This window comes from Pezoporus occidentalis, unplaced genomic scaffold (genome assembly GCF_034315485.1).
Source record: "Pezoporus occidentalis ecotype Australia unplaced genomic scaffold, CSIRO_AGI_Poc_V1 ctg49, whole genome shotgun sequence".
Lineage (NCBI taxonomy): Eukaryota > Metazoa > Chordata > Aves > Psittaciformes > Psittacidae > Pezoporus > Pezoporus occidentalis.
This window is the reverse complement of record NW_026915824.1, coordinates 3,922,444-3,943,281: the sequence shown is the minus strand read 5'-3', so window position 1 is coordinate 3,943,281 and position 20,838 is coordinate 3,922,444. Positions and strand designations below refer to the sequence as shown.

General features: G+C 41.6%; 2 protein-coding genes across 3 annotated transcripts in view; both read right to left on the bottom strand.

Moving 5' to 3' along the window:
- The window catches only part of EMCN (endomucin), a 434,433-nt gene that overhangs the window by 237,387 nt on the left and 176,208 nt on the right, over positions 1–20,838 (bottom strand). The gene's annotated exons all lie outside the window — the stretch shown is intronic.
- The window catches only part of PPP3CA (protein phosphatase 3 catalytic subunit alpha), a 189,685-nt gene that overhangs the window by 92,509 nt on the left and 76,338 nt on the right, over positions 1–20,838 (bottom strand). For both annotated transcript variants that reach the window (XM_062636717.1, XM_062636718.1), the window contains exon 2: positions 17,247–17,447. In XM_062636717.1, the coding sequence (XP_062492701.1) occupies positions 17,247–17,447 (201 nt within the window). The remainder of the gene's footprint in view (positions 1–17,246; positions 17,448–20,838) is intronic.

Here is a 20,838-nt window from a genome sequence, read left to right as displayed (position 1 = left end):
CAGCCTCTGAACACCATGCTCTACTCCACATACATCAGTGAGCTTAATGGGGAATAATCATCAGTTGGACACTGCAGAGTAAAATAGCTCTTAATGACAGCTGAAATGTCAACACTGCCTGTCCCAGGAAGCACATGTGAAAGGACCCAGTCTTGAAAAAAGACAGACAACTCCATGCTCAGAGAACAACTCTTCCAATGCCAGATTTTTCAAGAATAAAGTCACCAAGGAGAAAAAAAATAAATAAAAAAAATAATAGGGAGAAGGAGCTGCATATGGCCCTCCTTCTATGAAGAGTCAAAGAAGAGAGAGGCTGCCTGCTCTAGTAAGTCCCACGGACTATTACCCACTCCTGGTGATACATGTGGGTGCTAGGGATATAGATAGTAGTAGCCTGGGGAACATAAAGAAGGACTACAGAGCCCTGGGGGAGGTGGTTGGGGGCTCTGGAGCTCAGGTGGTCTTTTCATCAATTCTCCAGGGTACAGGGGAGGACCTAAAAAAAGCTAGGAGGATTGGCCAGGTTAATAACTGGTTAAAAGGGTGGTGTCATAGTCAGGGGTTTGGGTGCCTTGAACACGGGACCCAAGCCTGTAGGCCAGGTCTACTGGGGGCTGGTGGAGCTGGTCTGATAAAGAAGGGAAAGAGCAGTTTTGGTAGGAGGCTTGCCAGACTGGTCAAGGAGGCTTTAAACTAGATGTGTTGGGGGAGGGGGGCATCATTCCATCCCAACACACCCAGTCAGTTGCCAGAACCTATAATAAATGCTCGGAGCAATGTAGAGATATCCCAGCCGCTCCAGCCAATGAGCCCGCTTCAGTTGGAGCTCAGCTCAGATGCCTCTATACAGGTGCCCATAGCATGGGGAACAAACAAGAGGAATTAGAGATGTGGGCACGTCTACGGGGGTATGATATAATAGGCATCACAGAAACATGGTGGGATGGCTCCTATGACTGGAGTGTTGGAATGGAAGGTTACAGGCTCTTTAGGAAAGACAGGCCTGGCAGGCGGGGACGGGGAGTTGCCCTTTATGTTAGGGACAGGCTGGAGAGTATGGAACTCTGTCTGGGGACAGGTGAGCAGTCCACAGAGAGTTTGTGGGTCAGGGTTAAAGGGCATAGAGCTATGGGAGACATTACTGTGGGGATCTGTTACAGACCGCCTGATCAAGGAGAACCTGCAGATGAAGCACTCCATAGACAGATAGGAAAAGCCTCACGCTCGCAGGCCCTTGTTCTCATGGGTGACTTCAACCACCCTGACATCTGTTGGAAGGACGGTACGGCCCGGCACAAGCAATCCAGGAGGTTCCTCGATTGTGTAGAAGACAACTTCCTTCTGCAAGTAACAGAGGAGCCGACAAGGAGAGGTGCCATGCTTGACCTCGTGCTCACCAACAGGGAAGGGCTCGTTGGAAATGTGACTCCCCAGGGCAGACTTGGATGCAGCGATCAGGAGATGCTCGAATTTGAGATCCTCAGGACAGTGAGAAGAGAGTGCAGCAAGCTCACTGCCCTGGACTTCAAGAGAGAAGACTTTGGCCTCTTCAGGAACCTGCTTCAGAAGGTTCCATGGGATACAGCCCTAGGGGGCAGGGGGGCCCAAGACTGTTGGTTGATATTCCAGGATCACCTGCTACAAGCTCAGGAGCGTTGCATCCCAACCAGAAGGAAGTGCAGGAGGAGGGCCAGGAGACCTCCTTGGATGGATAAGGAGCTCCTGAGGAAAATTCAAATGAAAAAAAGAGGCTTATAAAAGGTGGAAGCAAGGACAGGCGGCCTGGGAAGAGTACAGGGATGTTGTCCGGGAAGCTAGGGACCAGGTTAGGAAAGTTAAGGCCCAGTCAGAATTAAACTTGGCTACGAATATTAAGGATAACAGGAAGGGATTCTACAGGTACATAGGAAACAAAAAAACAGACTAGGGAGAATGTAGGCCCCCTCAGGAAGCTCTCGGGAGAACTGGCTACACAGGGTTTGGAGAAAGCTGAGGTTCTGAATGACTTCTTTGCCTCAGTCTTCACTGGCAAAGGCTCTGACCAAACCACCCAAGTCTTGGAAGGCAGATGCAGGGACTGTGAGAATGAAGACCTTGCGCCCACTGTAGGAGAGGATCTGGTTCAAGACCATCTTAAGAACCTGAATATGCAAAAGTCCATGGGACCTGGTGAAATCCATCCACGGATCTGAAGGAGCTGGCCAATGAAGTTGCTAAGCCAATGTTCATCATATTTGAAAATCACGGCAGTCAGGTGAAGTTCCCAACAACTGTAAAAAGGGAAATATAACCCCCATTTTCAAGAAGGGGAAAATGGACGACCCAGGGAATTACAGACCAGTCAGTCCCACCTCTGTGCCTGGCAAAATCTTGGAGCAGATTCTCCTGGAAGGCATGCTAAGGCACATGAAAATCAACAAGGTGCTTGGTGACAGCCAGCAGGGCTTCACTAAGGGGAAATCCTGCCTGACCAATTTGGTGGCCTTCTATGATGGGGCTACAGAACTGATGGACAGGGGTAGAGCAGTTGATGTCATCTACCTGGACTTGTGTAAAGCGTTCGACACTGTCCCACATGACATCCTTGTCTCTAAATTGGAGAGACATCAATTTGATGGGTGGACCACTTGGTGGATAAAGAACTGGATGGATGGCCGCACACAAAGAGTTGTGATCAATGGCTCAATGTCCAGACCAGTAACGAGTGGTGTCCCTCAGGGATTGGTGTTGGGACCGGTCTTGTTCAACGTCTTTGTCGCTGACATGGACAGTGGGATTGAGTGTGCCCTCAGCAAGTTTGCTGATGACACCAAGCTGTGTGGTTCGGTTGATACCCTGGAGGGAAGGAATGCCATCCAGAGGGACCTCGACACACTTGTGAGGTGGGCTGATGCCAACCTCATGAAGTTTAACCATGCCAAGTGCAAGGTCCTACACCTGGGTTGAGGCAATCCCAGGCACAGCTACAGGTTGGGCAGAGAAGAGATTCAGAGCAGTCCTGCAGAGAAGGACTTGGGGGTGTTGGTTGATGAGAAAATGAATATGAGCCGGCTTCAGTGTGCACTTGCAGCCCAGAAAGCCAACCATATCCTGGGCTGCATCAAAAGGAGTGTGACCAGCAGGTCGAAGGAGGTGATCCTGCCCCTCTACTCTGCTCTTGTGAGACCTCACCTGGAGTATTGTGTGCAGTTCTGATGTCCTCAACATAAAAAGGACATGGAACTGTTGGAACAAGTCCAGAGGAGGGCCACGAGGATGATCAGGGGACTGGAGCACCTCCTGTAAGAAGATAGGCTGAGAAAGCTGGGGCTGTTCAGCCTGCAGAAGAGAAGGCTGCGTGGAGACCTCATAGCAGCCTTCCAGTATCTGAAGGGGGCCTATAGGGATGCTGGGGAGGGACTCTTCATTAGGGACTGTAGTGACAGGACAAGGGGTAATGGGTTAAAACTTAAACAGGGGAAGTTTAGGTTGGATATAAGGAGGAAATTCTTTCCTGTTAGGGTGGTGAGGCACTGGAATAGGTTGCCCAGGGAGGTTGTGAATGCTCCATCCCTGTCAGTGTTCAAGGCCAGGTTGGACGAGGCCTTGGGTGATATGGTTTAGGGTGGGGTGTCCCTGCCCATGGCAGGGGGGTTGGAACTAGATGATCTTAAGGTCCTTTCCAACCCTAACTATTCTATGAGTCTATGATTCTAAGTGTTTGAGCCTTAGCATGAAACTGTCTGACTGAGCTCAGCTGAGTCACCAGGGTTCCTGGAGTGAAACAGACAATGTAGGTAATTGATGAAACAGCAGCAGACATTAAGAGGGATAGTCTTGATGCTTAAAGAATTTGATGGCTCCGGTAAGGAGTTAATTTCCCACCCTACACATTTGGAACAGTAGGAGGTCTGTTCAGAAACCTGGTGTTAAGAGGAAGGAGAAATGCGTGCAAGTTGGAAGGAAGAAGATGGGTTAGTTGAGAAAAGAGGTGGTAGAATTTAGCCCTGATCTGTCTTTGAAGCTGGGGCCAGCCAACCTAAATTACTCCGTAATTTTAAGGAAAGGGCTTAATGTATGAAGAACATAATAAAAATAACATTATCTTCATTACTGAATGAAACCCTATGCTGAAAGGAAAGCTTTAGTTTGGAGATGAAGTTACTGATGCTTAGGGAAAGCATGTGATGAAATAAGAGCAGAAGAACCTGTAAATGTAAGAGAAGATAGATGTCTTTTGGCAGACTAATGCTTTTGACTTTGTTCAAACTAGGTAAAGCGAGTAATTTAGCTTCAATAGCACAGTGAATAACAGCTATTGCTACGAAGTTTTAACCTTTACCCACTGAATTAATGTTAGACCTAAAAGCTCTTCTCAAAGAAAAAAAGCTTTACAGAAGAACTAGCAAAGATATCCATATTCCTGATATTCTTACAGATTAAAAAAAATACAGACCTTGAGGTTTTAGAACATGATCAAACCTTGTTCTGTGTAATTCATGCATGAACTTAGAATTTTTGATTATGCAACTGAAATGCATTTCCTTCTGCCATAAAAATCTGCACCAAGCAGAGGTGGCAGATCACCATTTCATTACCACTTCAAATCAACACAAACCCAGTTTATTTTTCACTGCCTCCCCTCATGTAAGATAACCTGAAACTTTCCCCAAATGTTAGTTTAGAAAAAGAAAATCAGACTTCAAAATAAAAGGCTGGCTTGCACTGATTGCTTATGTTCTATCCCACACTTCTGGTAGTTTTTCAGCCTGTGCCTATAGCAACAACTGAAGATCTTTGAGTTCTGGCCTTACCATAATGGCTACTCTTCCTCTCTTGGACATTACAGAACATACGGCCTCTATGGCAGGTACCTCAGGAAACAGCCATGCATACCAAACACATACCACCAGATGGCATCTTCAACCAGTTGCATTTTAAACAGCTCATGCCTTCAAGAGGTAGTGAATTTGATGGTCCTTGTACTCTGAAGCCTCAATCCACTACACTACAAAAAGCAGAAACACTTTTGAACACCTACGCTGTAGACAATAGTGTGAAAGTTATTTAGCATTGCTAAAATCATCAGTTTACTCAGTTTGTTCCCTCAATAATTCAGAGTCCCATAGAAGTATTTTGCACTATGCTTGGTGTCCTCTCCTCACACATCACCCTAATGCTTCTTCTCTAATTCTACAATAAAATCTCAGTGCAATGCTATTGGATTTCCACGGAGGGACTACCGATTTCCATGGGATTTAATTACGATCAGTGCTGGCCCTTTATATTAAGAGGTGGTTTTGACCACAAATTACCTCTATGTGTGTTTGGAAATTAAGTTTTCCTACTACAGTGAGCAAGTCTATATCCAGTAGCAGCACCTTAACAAAAACAAAAACAAAAAAGCAACAACAAGAAAAGAACCAAATGAAAAACCCCCAAATACCAGCAAATTCCAAGAGAATAAGCAGACTACAAACCTATTTTTAATCTACTGCAATCAATCGTTAAAGTAACAAGTGTAACAGACAAGCCACCCTTGAATCCTTAACTATGACTGCTTTATTGCACTTAGCAACCTAGTCTCACTTTGGCTTACTATGCTAATCTCACTTCAAGTAAAATATTGGGGAAATGGTTCTTGCCTGTCATAGGTTTAATAATTAACTGCAGTTTAGAGACACATTTTATCATTTGTTTAGAATCTGAAGATGATTTTCTCCTCAAAGGAGTTTTACCCTCTGAACTAAAGGTTTTTGAGATTATCGGGGGGGGGGGGGGGGGGGGGAATATAACTTAGTTTTAAGTGTATAGGCTGTTCTCAAACAGTTCTTAGGTCTACTTCTCTTTACTTTTGCGTACCTACAATGAGTTTAGATTTTCCTCTCTTAAAGTCTGATAAGAGCCAAAGGAAATGAAGTGGAACAAAGAAGCAACATTAGCTTTCATAAATTAATGTTCTAGGCAACTGTGACAGAAAGCAAGCCAAGCAGAAAGAAAATGGAAGTGTGCTCGCACTACAACTTCATCAAAAGCTTAAGTTACAGGATGGATTTCTATGGCTACCAGCAATGCCCCAATGAGCTGTACATGCAGCTCTCAGGCTGTATGTACAGAGGGCACCGAACACAAGAGAACATATATGAAAGCCTAGCTGAAATGTGTAGTGAGTTGTTCTCTTTGTATGTTTTTTAAGACTATAGATTAAAAAAATTACACCTGAAAGCTTTCTTTGTTAATACAGGTTAATAAAGAATAAATGTGACACAGTTACTGTGACACTTGATTATTTAGGGGAAAAAAAATCTGGTCTGGCTGGGTAAATTCCTACACTGAAGTCTCACAAACAGTTTGTTTTGATTTCTGAATTCAACGTATTTTGATCGAATAAATACTTTCCTGGTGTTTTCTACTTTTAAAGGTAGAAATTTTTGCAGAGGAAGACCTGGAGCAAGAAGGGGGGAGTAAGATTGACTATCAAATATTCAACATGGCAACTTTTATAAATAACATCTGAAAGCAGTGATGCCAATACACCTAATGAACCAGAAGGATTCTCTGCAGCACTTTCCCTTGTGCTGAGCACCAAAAGGCTGTTTCCAATTCTTAGCCACAGGCTCTTAAACTGGAGCTTAATCCACTGCCATTGTGTCCTTGGGTTGCCTGCTTCAAAGATGACATAGCTGGATAAAAAACACCCAACACATCACAGAAAGGAACAACACTGACTTAAACCAAAAAATCCACAAGGTTCAACACAACTGCTGAGCTCAATACACATTATAGAAAGGGAATGACAAAATGGCACTTATGCCCCTTGAAAATTCAAGTCTTGCTGAATCTTCATCAGAGGATGAGGAGTATGACCTTTCTCCCTTATCAAGAATATTTTCTCAGGAAACAATCAGCACCCTCAGTGGTATCAATAAAGGAATATCAACTAGACTTAGATGCCCAAACCCAAGAGAAAAGCAGAAGTCAACACAGCCATTCTGGAGAATGAATAACTTGAAACTCGACATTTAATGATTTGATACCCTAGAAAAGGCAGAGAATAACCCCTGGGTCAGAAGAAAATGTTACGGCTTGACACAGTAGCAGTACAAATCATGTACACTATTGCCAGAATCCCCTGTGACTCTTCCCAAGAGTTTCTGAAATCAATTGCACATTGTAAAGATGTTAGCACAATTAATCTTCAAAACTAGTGCACTTATTTAGAGAGCATGGATTTTATAGAGTTTAAAGACAATTTAAAAATATGAGGACTTAAATACGCTATATTTTTAACTAATTAAAATGTTTTGAACTATAGCAGATTTTTCCATTTAAAAAGGCAGTATCTTCAAAGAGGATTATTAGATACACTTGGAAATTATCCTATAAATGTTTTATCTAGATAAACTGCAGAAAACCAAATAGAGAAAGTATCTGTCTCAGCTCCAGCAGTGTTTTTTAGAATAATTAAAATGCTAATGAAAAAGCATCTAAAGGCAGGAAGAAGTAGGAGAACCACCCATCCCAGAATAACATCCTTCTATAAGCATCATTTTTCAACTGCTAATGCTCTCTGAGTTATGGTTTTCCTAAGTGATGACAGGTAATGTTTATAACATCTCTTAAGAACAAACCTGCTAGTTATCTCTCCTTTGCACTTGCCAGTGCTTCACAGTCAGGTTTTGGTGAAAGGTTAGACACACAAACGTACAGCACAAATGAAGGCTGGTGTTAGCCTCGAAAACGCAACTGAACCCTAAACAACAGGGGCCCACATCTGCACAGCAGTTCCCAAACCAGATGAACAGTGGTACCTCCAAGCGGTAGTCATCAACTGACACAAAATGCTGTTTGTCTCTGTCTTGCTATTAGTCCGCCTCCTCGCACTCCTCCAGTTCCTTTTCTTCTCTCCTATAGCTGTTCCCAGCTTAATCTCTGCTCCGCAGCTGCTCTACAGCTGTTGCAGGTGCAGTGTGATTAAGACAGAATCAATCCCCCTTCCAGCCTTACACACGTATAAATCATGATTCTCTACTATTTCACACACACAAAGTGGGGAACGCCAGTTTGTGTGCGACTGGTAGATTTTTGCTTGGCTGGGGGGAAGGCAAACATATGCTGGAATTCCCCTCTGCCCCCCTCTAGGTCTTACTCATTTCAGTAGCTCCTCCATCCAAAATGGGGGAGGATGGAACATGGGTGGCTGCGATTTCAGCAGTGATCCCACAGCATTCCCATACCTCTTGCCAGTATAAACTACAACCTAAGATTGAGTTAAATTAACCTGCTGCCAGAATCAAAAGGAAGAATAACTAGGCAAAGCTAAGAGCACATGAAAGGTAAGAACAAAGGTTCTCTTTCTTTCTAATGAAGATTGCACAGTGCAAACATCAGGGTTATTTTCAAAACAGAATCCAAGTGTCAAAGACCCAGAACTACCCAGTTCTAATTCAAATTGTGCCACCGACTACATAATTGCAAAGCAAATAAAAAAACCCGATTTACAAGTTGCAGAAAAATCTTTGAGAAGCTACAATAAACACCACTGCTGTGATGTACTGTCTTCTTGGAGCAGCCCTAGAAAAAATTCCAGCCTGTGACACTGTGCCATCAGTATTTACATGATGAAGCAGAACCCACATGCTAAACAAAGGACCATAAGAGCAAAGTAATAAAGACTTAGGTATTTGCAAGCAGTTGTTTTGTATTTTTGCTGGTGATTATTTTTTAATCAATGCAATTTCTCTGCTGACTTCAAGCCCAATATGTATTTGATCCTCCATTTCACTGCATCAACTAAGCTCCATATCTGAAGGGCACCTCGGACTCCACAATTTCACTTCAGCTTATTTGGCTATGATTTTTGCACCAATACAAGTTAACTATAGATGGACTATTTAAAGGAACAACTGAGGTAGTTGTAAAGAATACGGTCTGTAAATCCACTGTCTTGGCAATAACGATAGTTTTAAGCAACTGCTACTAGAAAACATCATCCCTGCCAAGATCTCAGATGCTAACGTCTGAAGCAGCTCAATTAAGATACAAGACGCAATCACTTTGTTCTACCAGAGATGGAGGCAGGCGTGCTTCAATGTATATCTGGAACTGACAGAAGCATTTAGGGAAGGAATAGATCAGAAAAAAAAAAAAAAAAGAATTTTAATATATACTGCCTTGCATCTCCACCTTCTTTCAGTAGCTCCAGTTTAAGTCACAAGTGATTTGGTGTATTATGAGTTTTCAATAAAGCGTGCACAATAGCTGGAGCAGTGTTAAGCAGCAATCGAATTAAAGGATCCAATCAAGTTCACTTTAGCTGTTCAAAACTATGTTTATATCAAATTTATTTTTAACAGGAGTTTAACATGCAGGTTTCTCTGTATTTTCATAACATTCAACAGTGATCTGCAAAGGAAAATAACTATTGCAACAGCAAACTGTGCTCAAGCATACACTGAGAAAAGAGTAGATATAACATTTTGAAAACGATGGCAAATATTTCTTCATAAAGTCTAATTCATTTATTAAGTCGGAAAGCACATCTGCCTTATACAGGCATGTAAAAAGAATTGGACTGTAATTTGTTTTCAAAAAGGATGCAAGAGTAAATGGCGCTATTGGTACTTTCCCTTTCCTCCCCTTCCATAGTTTCAACTTGTTGAAATATCATATTATTTGTGCAAACAAGACAATGAATTGATATTAAGAAAGAAACAAGTCAAACTAACATTGCAGCTGAAGTTAATTTTCCTATGATAAAGGAAAAATGCTACAGGTCCAACAGTATAATGCAAAAACTCAAACTGATTTAAGTTATACAAGGAATATGGGACATTTTTTGCATTTTAAGGCTAGAAGGAACAAAATACCAGCAACTTCTCAGAATGAAGAGCAATACAATTAAAGCAGCTAAAGAAGTTACAACTGAAAGATACAACTACTTGGCTGAGACACAGAAAAATGTGTTGTGCTGTAAACCAGCACCCTTGTTCAAAGGGCAGACACAATCACTCTCTCACTCTTAGTATCACAAGCAATATTAAAGATGCTTCTTAAGACTAATGAATGCATTATAGCAAAGAAGGGAAAGCAATGATTCTTCTGTTTAAGACTTACTCTCAGAAGCTGCTGACATCTAGACTTCAAACTAGCTTTTAGACTTTTGAGTCTGAAGACACCAACCACTCAGGATGAAGTTTCACAGTTTGATCATGTAAATACTTTTTTCATTACACGCAAGTAAATACTGTATTTATAACAGTGTCCTGGAAACTCAATAGTTTCCTCAATAGTAATCATGGTACATTAGGTTTAGAGTGTAAATTAAATGACTTAAGTGTGAAATAGAGAAGTTTCAACTAAAATTGCTTTTACTGAAATTTTAATTTCAGACAAATTTTGATGCTGTGCTAATATGGATAGATCTTACACTACTTGTAGGCCCCCAGGAAGCAATCTCATTTATTTTCCAAGATGGAATTCTATCTTACACCTCTTCAAAGGTAAAAATCAGAAAGAACTGATCCGATTGCATCAGATAGATTACATATGTGCTACAGTTCAATGCAATTTTAATCATTACCACCTTCTTACTATAACGTGAGCATAAATACTTTTATTACCTTGCCTTAGGGTTGAACACTTTAGCTAGGAATTCTTGACGTTTACAAAGTTTTAACTTGCACAGCACTAGCAACCTACTAATGTTATTTAATCTAACAAATGAGAGAAACCAGGCAAAGGAAAAATGTACATGGAACAATGGGGAAACGTTCAGGCCCAAGAGACCCTATCGTCCCATGGAATGATGCAGAGAATATCTGGAAGCCTCAAAGATCACAAAGGCACATGCTGGCAGGAAAGGGCTTTCCCTCTATAGTTTTTTCTGGACCTATAATGCATCAAAGGTTTCCAAAGGTCACCACAGTTACTACAGCTGCTCCCAGCTCCACAGGCTATCCCCAGTTAACTACAGCCTCTCCCTTCCCATCAATTTAGAGTTCAAATCCCCAAAAATCTCAGCATGTTCACTACAATACAAACATTACACGTAATTGGAGAGTTATTTCCAGTCTGTTGCAGCATTTAACCAAGCCAGTGGAATTTTTACCCAAAGACACTACAATGAAGTGGAAGTGGGTGTATTCCTCTTCAGTATGCACAAGGTTAGTACTAACATATGTATTTGGAATACATATGCTCCCCTACCTTACATTATGTGAGGCAAAGGGAATAGCAAGGAAGGCCCTGCAAGCAGCAGTGGTTTTCTTCTATCTACCACACAGGAGCTGCAAAATTCAGGACAAGTAAAGGAAAACAATACGGCCAAGGAAGACCCGCAGAGACAGTCACTTTCTAAATTCCAAAATAAGCTTTTATTCTGTCTTCACCCAGTGCTCTCCTATTTTCACATAATGAGCTGCATGCACCTTGCATTTCAGAAAGCTTTGAACACAGGATAGCAGTCAGGGCTTTCTCAGTGAAGCACATGAAGGTTTAGAACAAGAGCATATGCTTGTTTTACCTATTTTCCACTTTTAATAAATGAGGGACTGCCAGATGCTGCCCCTGTGCCTGCACATGGCTTGGCTATTGTCACCAGTGCAGAACCGCTGTCATTGCCACTGCTGATGGTGGCACCCACACAAACAGAATTAAGAACATCTGCACACAGGCAGCTGCCTTGGGAACATTCATACATTATATATAAGTACTATATGTAAAAAAACACAGGTTTATGAAGATGCATATGACTTACTTAGGTTTTTGTGTTCTTCATTTACTGGAGAAAACTCCTGTTAATAGTGATGGGCACAGACTAATCAAAAGTAGCAGAAAATGAGTACACAAAATGAAAGATGTCAAATGTTCCAGGAAGGAACAGAGCACACGTTAATTACCTTTAAAATAGAGATCAACAGGGAAAAGAGACTTACCTTGAAAACACAAACATGTATTTCTAACAAGCTTACTCATTCGTGCAGTCATATGTGCAAGAGGTATCATGCGATTTTCATTCAGTATCTGTAAATCTAACAATATCCTCAGGAAAAATAAACCAAAAGGTACAAGCAAAGACACACAATGATAGACATTAGATAAATATACCACTAAGAGTTCTAGATGTACCCTGTAGTTAAGTATGTCATTTTAGGAGATATAAACTAAAATCACAAATGTTAAAGTGTGAAGGTCATCTAAGCACAACCTGTTCTGCTCAAAACAGCTAACTTCAAAATCAGATCTAGCTTCAAAGCTGGAATTGGCTGTTGCCATCAGCTACTTTGTTGAAATAAAATTCTGCAATATGGGGTTTTGTAGTTTAATCCCAGCCCCTCCAGATTAATAACACTATTTCATCACTTGTAGGTGGTAATTTTTACAGATGTTGGAAAACAACAATTTACCATGTTCCAAAAGCACAGGTTTGGTTGCTTTGAAAACAGTGAACTGAGACCCATTCAAGTCAATAAATCATACACCTAGTAATTAAAGGGAACATCACAAACGCTGGCAAAAAAAAACCTCTGTATTTAGGATGTGTCAGAATTAAGGTTTCTAGTACAACCTCTACTGCACATACATTATGCTACAAGTCCTTAATTATACAGTCACTTTCTGCTCTTTTTCATGCAGTGGACAGAACGAACAATACTCACGCAGTCAGCAACTTTCAAGTTGTATTCCCTTCACTTGTGTGAAATGCGTTTTAGTTACAAAACTTCTATGAACCTTACTTTGATGATCAGAGTGCTCGCATACTTTTAACACCTCTCAGTACAGCAGTATCCCATCACTTCAGAAGACATGTGAATTATTGTCTTCAAAACACAGGTGAACTAAAAGGTCCATTTTACAGAGTAGGAGCCAAAGAAGGCAATATTGCCATCAAGGAGCTTCTCATTTTATAGATAATTTTATAATATACAGAGGTATATATGTATATACACATAGAAATAAAGTTAACCATGCACTGAAGTCAAAGCGACACATGGTTGGCATGCAGTTAGTGCTCCGTATTGAAGAACAGCAGATTTTGGATCTGGAAGTGAGGACCCATAAACACAAGCAGGTAATTAGTCATCAAGCAAAGGGTAGTGTACGTCACTTGTGCAGAACTGCTCTGTACAGTAATGAACTTATTATATAAGGCCACAACAAAGCTATGCAGGCAATTTGAAATCTGGCATTAACAACTCTTCTTTGGAGCGTGACTTCAGTAAATATTGCCATCAGGGAGGTTCAGAGATATACTGCCATAGCCTTCTAGAAAAAAAGCTATTAAAAATGAGCCAATTTCTCCATGTGTAATTAGACTGTTATGAACATAAAACAGGACTGGAAATTCTAAGGCTGCCATAGAGACATCTTTCCTCTGAACACTGAACAGCTGTAGTCTAGTGGTAGATCAAAATCATTAAACCCACAAGCTTAAGACGGAGACCACATGCCTCCAAAAGAAAAAAGGGCACAGATGAAAACAGGAACAGTTCATCTGTGGAAAGCGTCTCCCTGTCTTTTTGTCGTTTGCCTATTGCCTAGTGAGTGAAGGTTGGCATGGACATTCCCCATGGTGCAGCATGCGACCAGAAAGTGCCCTGGTAGTCCAGAGTGTATGGCTCATTTACTCCCTACAATGGAAACACAGATGACTGCACAGCCTTACGGCAGACCCTCACTGCTGACAGTCGTGAGACAGCCAAACCTACTCCACCATGTGCCCCTTCACATCCCACACTGGGTACCTTGCCCACCTAGTCCCAAAACCCAGTCAACCTCTTCCTCATCTTCCTACTTTGCTTGCTCAGCAATGCTCTCCTAACCTCTGACTCCACCATTTCTTGTCTCCCAACTTTCCACCTCTATCACAAATTCTTGTCTTCAATCAAGTAGCCAGACTCAGCCACCTCCTTGTCATCCGCTGAACAGCCCTGTTACCACTTTCCATCCCTACTTTCAGCCTCACGCTCAATACACTCACTTTTGACCCAATTCTCTCCATCCTTCCCAACCCACATTCATGAGTCAAGACAAAGCTGCCTCAGTACTTCCCAGATATAAGAGTTCCGGTAACAGAGGACTTGGAGTCTCTTCTCAGTTCAGGCTGTGCAACAACTGTTCACCTTGCTTCTAAGCCAGAACTGTAGCAGACTATGCATGCATGTACGTATGTATGTAGAAAAGGATTGAATTTGAGCTAAGGTTACAAATTAATTCCTTAGCAATACTTAAAAAGGCTTATAATCTTGCCAGATTTGAAAACAAAATGTACAACTTCAAAATGACAATTACATTGGTACTTCCAGATAACCACAGACACAGAGTAAGTTTTATACATGTATGCAAAATAATAGATTCTGCATTCAATATTCAAGCTCTTTGCATGCCTCCCCCATTATACAAGTCATCTTCTCACTCAAATTCAGGTCTTCTATGTACCCACTTTATTTCACATGACTGCTTATAAACAGAATGCTGATATTTTTTTCTGAGGATTATTATTCACCCCTTAAAAAAAACAAAAAAAAATTCAAACTCAAGGATGGCTGCACAAGGCTTTGAAAGAAAAAACAAACAACTCTGAATTTTCTTTAACATTCATCAAGTATGCCACTGTACAGTGACACTCCACAGTATACTTTTACTCCAACAGTCATGCTTTTCTATCTCTCTTATCTTTGACGATCACCATCTCATTAACCAGATACAGGGCTATGTTTCCAAAAGATGATTGCATCTCCCACAAAGGATCCCATATTAACGATTTATGACTGCCACTCCTCAACAGGACTGCTTGCTATTTCTAAAACCTAAAACTTATTTGCTTCTCCACTCTACCAATGGTTTCGTTTGTTCTTCCATACGTTTGAGAAAAGCTTTCCTCTACTCCATAGTTACTTCTCAATTGCCTGTATACCTTGCACTTCCACTACATCAGTCAATTGATACTCTCTTTATCCAGCCACCTGCTGTCATGATACTCACACAAAGAAAATTTTCAGGCCCACAACAACATGCCTCACAAGCTTTCCCAACCTCCCCCTCACAATTTAGTTTTTAGCTTCTTTTGATGATAGCTTTCATAACTCCAGCTTTCATGTTTGTTCATACAGAACATTAGCACTTCTCAGCTACCCCGCTAACAAGCATTAGGAGCCCAGCTTTCCTACACTAGCTTAAAAGAGAGTAGCTACCAGCCACTCTGAAGAATACTGCATTATCACAATCACTGTGTGAGAATAATTTCAAAAGCAGGAACAAAGGAAGACGTAGGCTCCACTGAAAAAAAGAATCAAAGACCTAAATTATACCAGTGTTATACAATGGGGGTAACCTTCAGGAGATTAATCTCCAAAATGTAATTCCGAGCAATTCTGATGCCTTCAAAAGCATTTAATAAAAAAAAAAAAATACTTAAAGAAAAAAGTTAAAAAGAGAAAGAGAACATTAAATATGGACTGAAGGAAATCAGCTGGGACACAGGACACCAGACCCACCCTCCTACAGTCTACATCTTTCAATGGATTAACAAAAAAAGGCACACTCAAAAAAAAGAAGAGTGAAAATCCACAAAAAGGTAGACTTTTCTGTGTACTTCACTCAATTATGGGTTATGGACAATGGTATTGCACATTGCACCACTATGACTTCTTCCATTTATCCTTAAGTGTCAAAGAAAATGTCTGTAGAACTTGATTCTCAGTCTATTCAGGGAATCCTTTTATTCATCGTCTTTCCTTTATTCATCCATCAGCTGCAACATGATTGACACCTTTTCCATCAGAATTGTATGGCAGCATGACATGCTAATTATTACATAAAAGATGATACTCATTACCTCTCCAGGTCAAGCTACAATCAATCCCCTATTTGGACATCATTTTTAAAATGAGAAGCTTTATCTTGCACATCTTTCTAGTCCAGACACTATGCTCTTCAGTTTCAGAGTAGGTTTCCTGAAAATGAAGATTTTGCTACTTCTGTGTAGTTTTTGGTGAATGCTACCAGTACTGGTAATGAAATCTAGTAACCCTTCTTCTGCTACCCATTAACCTATTTCTTTTACTTTTGCCAGGGCTCTCGAGAAACAAAAGTGACAAAAGGACCTGCCTTCATATACCAAGTTTTATGGTCTGGTTTCATTATTTAAGCTGGTTAAAACTAGTTATCTTTTGCCCCGAAGCTAACATTTTATGCCAGAGATAGATTTCTTGCCAAAAATGCGTTCATATTCGATAACAGTAACAAAACAGGGGAGGAGGCACATTAGAGCAAGCAAATGCATTCATACATTCAGAATGCAAGCGGAGGTAGGGGACAATTAGAAAGGAAATTCAAAGTATAAGGCATTTCCTGAGGATTAATGAGTGGGTGGTATTGTCTGACAGTCAAGGGCAGGATGGGTTCTGCAACCAGCACAATTCATTAATCCTCCAGGCAACATAAACTGGAATTCTGCTGATTTTTTTCCTTTTTTTCTACAGTCATTATTTTCCTTCGAATTTAATTAAAATTTCCATTTACTTTGACACCATTATTCCTTCATAGAATGACAGAATGGTTTGGGATGGAAGAGACCTTAAAGATCACCTAGTTCCAACACCCCTGCTATGGTGGGGTCTCATGAGAGCAGACAAGAGGGGGTGAATCACCTCTCTTGACCTGCTGGCCACACTCCTTTTGATGCAGCCCAGGACACAGCTGGTTTTCTGCGCTGCGAGCACATACTGAAGCCAGCTCATGTTCAGTTTCTCATTGACCAACACCCCCAAGTCCTTCTCTGCAGGGCTGCTTTCAATCCAGTCTTTGCCTACTTTGCAGTAGTGTTTGTGACCCATGTGCAGGACCTTGCCCTTGGACTTCTTGAACTTCATGAGGTTCAGAGCCCAGTGCTGTCCATATATCTCACCAGTACTCCTATGGTAAATGGTATCTATAAAATTATGGAATTAATACCTGGTGCAAAAGGCCAGGTAATTTTTCAAGCTTAAGAAAGTCATTTTAACCTTCTCCTAAAGACTAAAAATGTTCTCTGCCTTAGAAACAGAAAGGGCTCAGAAGATGTGATCTTTTCCTCTAATTTACAAGTTGCTTGATGGCCTCCATTATCCTAGTGGCAGCAGACAAGAGTGAGATTCAAGTATTGGAGAGAACAAATGCTTTTCAATCTGCATTTCAGCTCCTGAGGTAGCCACATACACTACTGCATTACTTAACATGTCCCAACCTACCAACCATCCACTCCATCATCATAATTCCATACTAACCTGTAACTGGTGCATCTATGTCCAGCAAATTTTTTTCCTGGCGAAGAATTGAAGCTCCTTCTGTTATTATTCTCAAAGCAACGCTCTCTTCCAGTCTCCCTTCTTTCATAAGGTGTGCCTTTAAGATATCCACACGAGGTTTTCCATCATTATCGAACACTTCCTTAGCGGTGAGCCGATGACTTGGAGGAAACGGGACAGCTGAGTGGAAAAAAAAAGACAAAAACATCTGGTCACTTTTTACAGCAAAGCCTCTGTCACCGATCATGACACTTATCAAAAGACATCTCTGCTTCAAAACAGCATCAACATGAACTTTCTACTGCCTTTTATGATTTGTGGTTTAAATTCTACATAGATTACCACAGATACTATTAAAAGTACACTTATGTGGCAGGCTACATTATTCACACATGCAAGAACAACTAATTTGTGCTTACAAAAACAATGAGAGGAAGATTTAGACCATATTTACAGGTAGATACATTCAAACAAGCTCCCCAGAAAGCATGCGAATATCAGGAAAAGAAGGGAATGGAGCTTAAACTGCTCTAGTAGCACTTACAAACCACTGATCTAACCCTCTCTTTCCATTAAGGGCATAAAATACACAAATAAGTGCAATATTGAATTTCTGTGCACGGATATGCATATACACTTTCCAATTAAAATGCTAAAATCCAAGACAGACCTCTCTCTAATGACCTGGGGTAAGGAGATGGAAGATGTCTTCCCTGTGCAAGTGATAGCTACGTAAGATATATTTGAAGCCCATTAAAGCATGCCTGAGTGCCAACCAGACTGCTCCAGCAAAGGCAGGGCAAAGGATGCATCAGACTGAAGTTGGAAATAAATGAATAAAGAGGCAGGTTGTCCTAGCAACACAGCAGCGACCATGCTGCTCTCACGTAAGTCTGAGACGCACAGTAAACTTGATGCTCCTGCTCTGGCTCTCCTGGAGCCAGCTGGAGCAAGAAGGCTGTCAGCTGCCAGGAGAAAGCTGGAGTGTTATCCCAGCTTAACCCCCTTTCCCTCACAGTTCAGAGCGGCAGTAGACACTGCCTGCTTCACCAGCCACAGGGTAATTACACTGATCCCTGCCACAGCTGCAGGAGGGTCAGGTTATTTGGGAGATCCCAGCAGGGAGAGGAAGAAGCATCAAGGCTGGTCTCAGCTGACTGCATCTGCAGTGCAACCCCATCCCTGACAAAGGACTTTGTCTGCCACGGAGTATCTTACAAGCAGCTCTGCCACATCATGAGACACGAAACCCTAATGCAGTGGACCACTACAACTGTTAGCTTCAATTTCCTCCTCATTTCACAATCAGTGTACTTCAGAAACAACCCACACATCACAAACATAATTTAAAGCCCAAGTCAAGAACTCTCACACCACCAGAAGTAACAGAGCATATAAAAAACAATTTAACTTTGTGCAGTTATTTTCCACTGATATTTTAAACACAGATCAGAAAATTCCAACTTCACCTCTTTCCCCACCCCCCAATTCTTTCCCCTTTTGCTGCCCCAGCCCTAGTAGTCCATTCACTTAAATGGTGTGGTGGTGACTGATGGATGTGGCTCTTTGAAATATACTGAAACCCAACTGCTCTCCAGAAGCAATGACACCTACAACCCACAATGAAGATAAAATACATCTCTGAAAAGCCCTGACACAGATCCATGATGATCTTTTCACTCAGACAACAAGAACTCCTAGACTGCTTTAAATGACTAAATGTTTTAAATGGTACTTCTATGATAAAAGGTGGGCTGTTAAAGACCAAAGCCAGACTTCCTCCTTGCTGAGATGCAACCTCAACTCCTGCGCTTGGAAGAGGTGATTCTTGCACATTAGCTAGCTTTCTTGGGCCCCTCTTCCCTCTAGGACTTTCTCCCATGGTGCTCTACCATGCACATCCCTGAAAAGGCCAAAGTCTGCTCTCTTAAAGTCCAGGGTAGTGCTTACAGCGCACCTTCCTTGCTGTCCTCAGGATCTTGAACTCTGCCATTTCATGATCACTGCAGCCAAGGCTGCCCTTGAGCTTCACGTCCTCCACCAGCCCCTCTTTGTTGATGAGAATAATGTCCAGCAGAGCACCTCTATTTGTTGGCTCCTCTATCACTTGGAGAAGGAAGTTATCATCAGTGTATCCCAGGATCCTTCTGAATTGCTTATGCCTTACTGTGCTGTCCCTCCAACAGATATTCGGGTGGCTGAACTCCACCCCGTGAGCACCAGGGCTTGTGAACATGAGGCTGCACCTATCAGTCTATAGAGGGCCCTATCTGCTCAGGCCTCCTGGCTGGGCGACATCTAGCAGACCCGCATGAGAATGTCACCTGTTCCTGCCCTCCCTTTAATCCTGACCCACAAGCTCTTGGTCAGCTCCTCATCCATCCTCAGCTGGATGCATGAGCTATAAACAACTCATAATACAACATATGAAAAGAATAAGCACTGCAAGAAAATGGAAGGTGAACTCTGCAATTCCCCAAGCTTCCATACTCCTACAAAAGCAAAACCCCAGAAGGCTAGCTAGTCCTACTGATCTCACATTTCCTTCATGCATGATCCTGTATGAAGGAGGAGAAGGCAAAGTTGCTGTTTCTCTCCAATCAGTTTGGGTGGAAGAAGCGTGTATTCCTCTCAGCCTCTGTTCTTCTCAGAAGGCATCACAATGTAAAAGCCTATGTATGACGCATACTACTAACTTTGAGGTAACCACTGTTACGCATGTATGCTGAAAGGAGATTTGTACATTTATAAAGACAAAGCAAAACAGACATGCAATCAAGAAAACAAAGGCCATGAAATGTTACCTGCTGATTAAGGGAAGAAAATGGCATACACTGCAGCACTGTATGAGCTCTGCAGGCAGGGTTCTAACAAACATGTACCAGTGGGTAATTAAAGAAGAAGATACTGTTCCAATAGCAGATGACTCACGATTAATTAGCAAAAACATGAGTGACTGAATAGCCCACAAAGTGCATCTTCCATTATGAGAATATTAATTTTGTATGTACACATACACAGAGCTTCCACAGACGAACAACGCAACAAACAGTCACGTTCCTGTGGAAGTCGGTTCAACATTGTTCTGTGCTGGTATCACCCACAAAATCCTGTTGTAAATATAACAAACATTTAATTTCTATTGCTTTATATATAGCAATGTTACCTTCTGAATACATAGGGATGGATACATCAGATCCTCCATACCTGCTTTCTTTTTCAGCTTTTTCAAAATCTATTCTATCAGTGCTTGCAACAAGCAACTCTTCCGCTCCCAGTGGTTTTGCCTTAAACAGAAATAAACCCAGGAGCCTTAATCAGGCAGCAACTGTGCACACAGCATGCACAACAGGGAAAAGCATGGAGCTGGGAAAGGAGCCACAAGGGAGAGGCAAGAGGAGAAAGGAGTGGTGGTCTGAACCAGCAGTGAGCTAGTCACCACCACACAGACTCAGGGCATGTTTTTGAGAAGGAGGTATGAATCTCTATTAAGAAAAGGCCATTAAAAAAAAGGGAGAGGCAATAAAATTTGCATATGTATTCCCCTTGTTGTTTTTAGGAAGTTTAGTGA